This window comes from Gekko japonicus, unplaced genomic scaffold (genome assembly GCF_001447785.1).
Source record: "Gekko japonicus isolate JY-2015 unplaced genomic scaffold, Gekko_japonicus_V1.1 scaffold393, whole genome shotgun sequence".
NCBI lineage: Eukaryota > Metazoa > Chordata > Lepidosauria > Squamata > Gekkonidae > Gekko > Gekko japonicus.
In genome coordinates, this window is record NW_015177017.1 from 592658 (window position 1) to 595477 (window position 2820).

At 46.8% G+C, this 2820-nt stretch overlaps 1 protein-coding gene across 1 annotated transcript in view; it reads left to right on the top strand.

The window, feature by feature from the left end:
- CCDC83 (coiled-coil domain containing 83) overlaps nucleotides 1–2820 on the top strand; it is a 32481-nt gene that overhangs the window by 12445 nt on the left and 17216 nt on the right. The window contains exon 4 of the mRNA XM_015427730.1: nucleotides 2191–2358. Coding sequence (XP_015283216.1) covers nucleotides 2191–2358 — 168 coding nt within the window. The remainder of the gene's footprint in view (nucleotides 1–2190; nucleotides 2359–2820) is intronic.

Here is a 2820-nt window from a genome sequence, read left to right on the forward strand (position 1 = left end):
TGACACTGTCTAACCATCTCATCCTTTGCCGTCCCCGTCTTCTTTGACCTTCAATCTTTCCCAGCATCAGGGTTTTCTCCAGTGAGTGCAAACATGTCTTTCAAATGCCGGGAAAGATGCCTGGCTTTAAAGTTTGATGCGAACGTATCAAGCAAGCTAGTACTGTGAAAGGGTCATTATGGCTCCTGATTCTGCCACTTTCTCCAGATACTTGGTGACATATCTCTGCAGGTCTGCTATTGGTTCACTGACTTCAGCCTTTGAGAAGTTCCTGGTGGTGATGCACTGTGCTAAAACTGATGCTGCTTTTGGAAGAGCAGTTCTTCAGAGCCTGTTTCTTCAAGACGACCTGCAGATAACATCAGGTACATGGCTCCCTAGTCATCAAATCACCGCAGACTGTGACTGCAGCCATGAAATTAAAAGACGCCTGCTCCTTGGGAGGAAAGCGATGGCGAACCTAAACAGCATGATAAAAAGTAGAGACATCACCCTGCCAACAAAAGTCCGCATGGTCAAAGCAATGGTATTCCCAGTAGTCATGTATGGCTGCGAGCGTTGGACTATAAGGAAGGCTGAGCGCCGAAGAATAGATTCTTTTGAACTATGGTGCTGGAGGAGACTCTTGAGAGTCCCTTGGACTGCAAGAAGATCAAATCAGTCAATCCTCAAAGAAATCAACCCTGACTGTTCCCTGGAAGGCCAGATAATGAAACTGAAGCTCAAATACTTTGGCCAGCAAATGAGAAGGGAGCACTCACTGGAGAAGACCCTGATGCTGGGAAAGATTGAAGGTCAAAGAAGACGGGGACGGCAAAGGATGAGATGGTTAGACAGTGTCATAGATGCAACGGACATGAAATTGAGCCAACTTCAGAGGACGGCGGAAGACAGGAGGGCCTGGCGGGAGATGATCCATGGGGTCGCGAAGAGTCGGACTCGACTGTGCGACTGAACAACAACAATCCGGTTACTAGCTGGAGGTTTTCCTAGAGAGAGCTGTATTTTCATGGTTGTAGGGTAGCTTCCCTGCAAGAGCAAAGGAAACCTAAAGTGTCTTTAGTCAAAAAGTGTAAAGCTGGCTCGTCAGCTTTGAGTTGGGAAATACTTGGGAGATTTTTGGGGTGGAGCCTGAGCGGTGGGTGTTGCCTTCTGACACACTTCTGGTGATGTCATGGGGTGTGGCATATGCAGATAAGTTATGCTAATGAGTTATGCTAATGAGCTCCTGCACCTCTTTTTCCACAAAAAGACCCCTGCCCGGGGGCAACTGGTTCCAGCCACCCTTGCTCCTAGCATAGCAATGCCTCTGGCCCAGCCCCAGCCCCCCCCGGGAAATTGGAAAGTCTACGCCCCTGGCTCTCTGAATCCTAGGAAGAGAAGAAAAGACAAAGACGCAGTGAGAACTGTTGTTATTCATATTTGTAGATCATTATCACAGTGGGAACACACGAAGAGGTGGCAACTGTACAGATCCTTTAACAAAGCAACAGGTGACATGGTTAGGGATCTACAAATATAAATCAAACACATGTCCCACGGCACCTTTGACTTTTCTTCTGTTCCCGGGCTCTGTATTGGTGTGGTCCCTTTCTTCCGCTTCTCTGAATCCCAGCAGATTTTCCTAGTGTCTGCACCGCAAACCTGATGCTGGGAACGGATTTGTGGCTGTAATTGATCATGTCCCATTCAGGAGCAGCAGGTCTTGCAAGGAAATTTGCGCTCCCTGCCCAGTCTCCTGGTTTTGCTCTTGAATTTCTTTTCTTTTTTTTTAATTCAAATAAATTTTAAATGCCTTCTCAAAGCACAATACCACCAATATCAGAAAAGGCTCATAGAAATGCATAGTTTGGTGGCAGCATGTGGAGAAACATAAAAGAGGCACTTAGACACATCAACAAAGGCTCTAGCTGAGCAGCGCAGCCGTTGTAACTATTTAAAATTGCTCATGATACCTAGGCTAATGAAACAGAGAGGCAGCTAGATGAAAAGACTTAAACTTCACAAACACAGTGATAACCAAACGTGGATTTGCGCCTGAATTTCAAAATTGAACAATTGCGAGTCTTTAAAATGCTTCCTTGACCCGGGATATATGTAAATCTTTTGTAAACATATTAATTTTTCCTAAGCAGACCCTGTTACCTATACTGTCATCTTACCAAATGCTGGCTTGTATTTATCCAACAGACATGCGCTCTCAGATCAACCAGTTTGAGCAAAAGCTTCTGGTGAAACAGGCGGAAGTAGACTACTGGCTGGAGTATAAAAACGTGGGGAGTGCTGATCATGCCCAACAAATCCAGACCCTAGAGCAAGATATCAAGAAACTCAAGGAAGACCTTGAGGAAATGATAGGTAAGATACACTTAAGCCAGTACTATAATCTGTGAGCAGACAGGACAGTTCATTAGGGCAGGGGGGAGGGAACCCAAAAGAGCAGCAAGAAGAAGAGATTGGATTTATACCCCGCCCTTCACTACCCAAAGGTGTCTCAGAGCAGCTTACAAACTCCTCCCCACAACAGACACCCTGTGAGGTAGATGGGGCTGAGAGAGCTCTGACAGAAACTGCTCTTTTTCAAGAACAGCTTCAAAAGGGCTTCAAAAGGGAATTATGGAGCAGAGGTCCATCAGTGGCTATTAGCCACAAGGTATAGATAGGGGCTCTGGGGCAAGTGATGCTCTGTCTTCTTGGTGCTTGGGGGGGGGGGGGCCAACAGTGGGGGGGCTTCTCATTTCCTGGCCCCACTGGTGGACCTCCTGATGGCACTGGTATTTCTGGCCACTGTGTGACACAGAGTGTTGGACTGGATGGGCC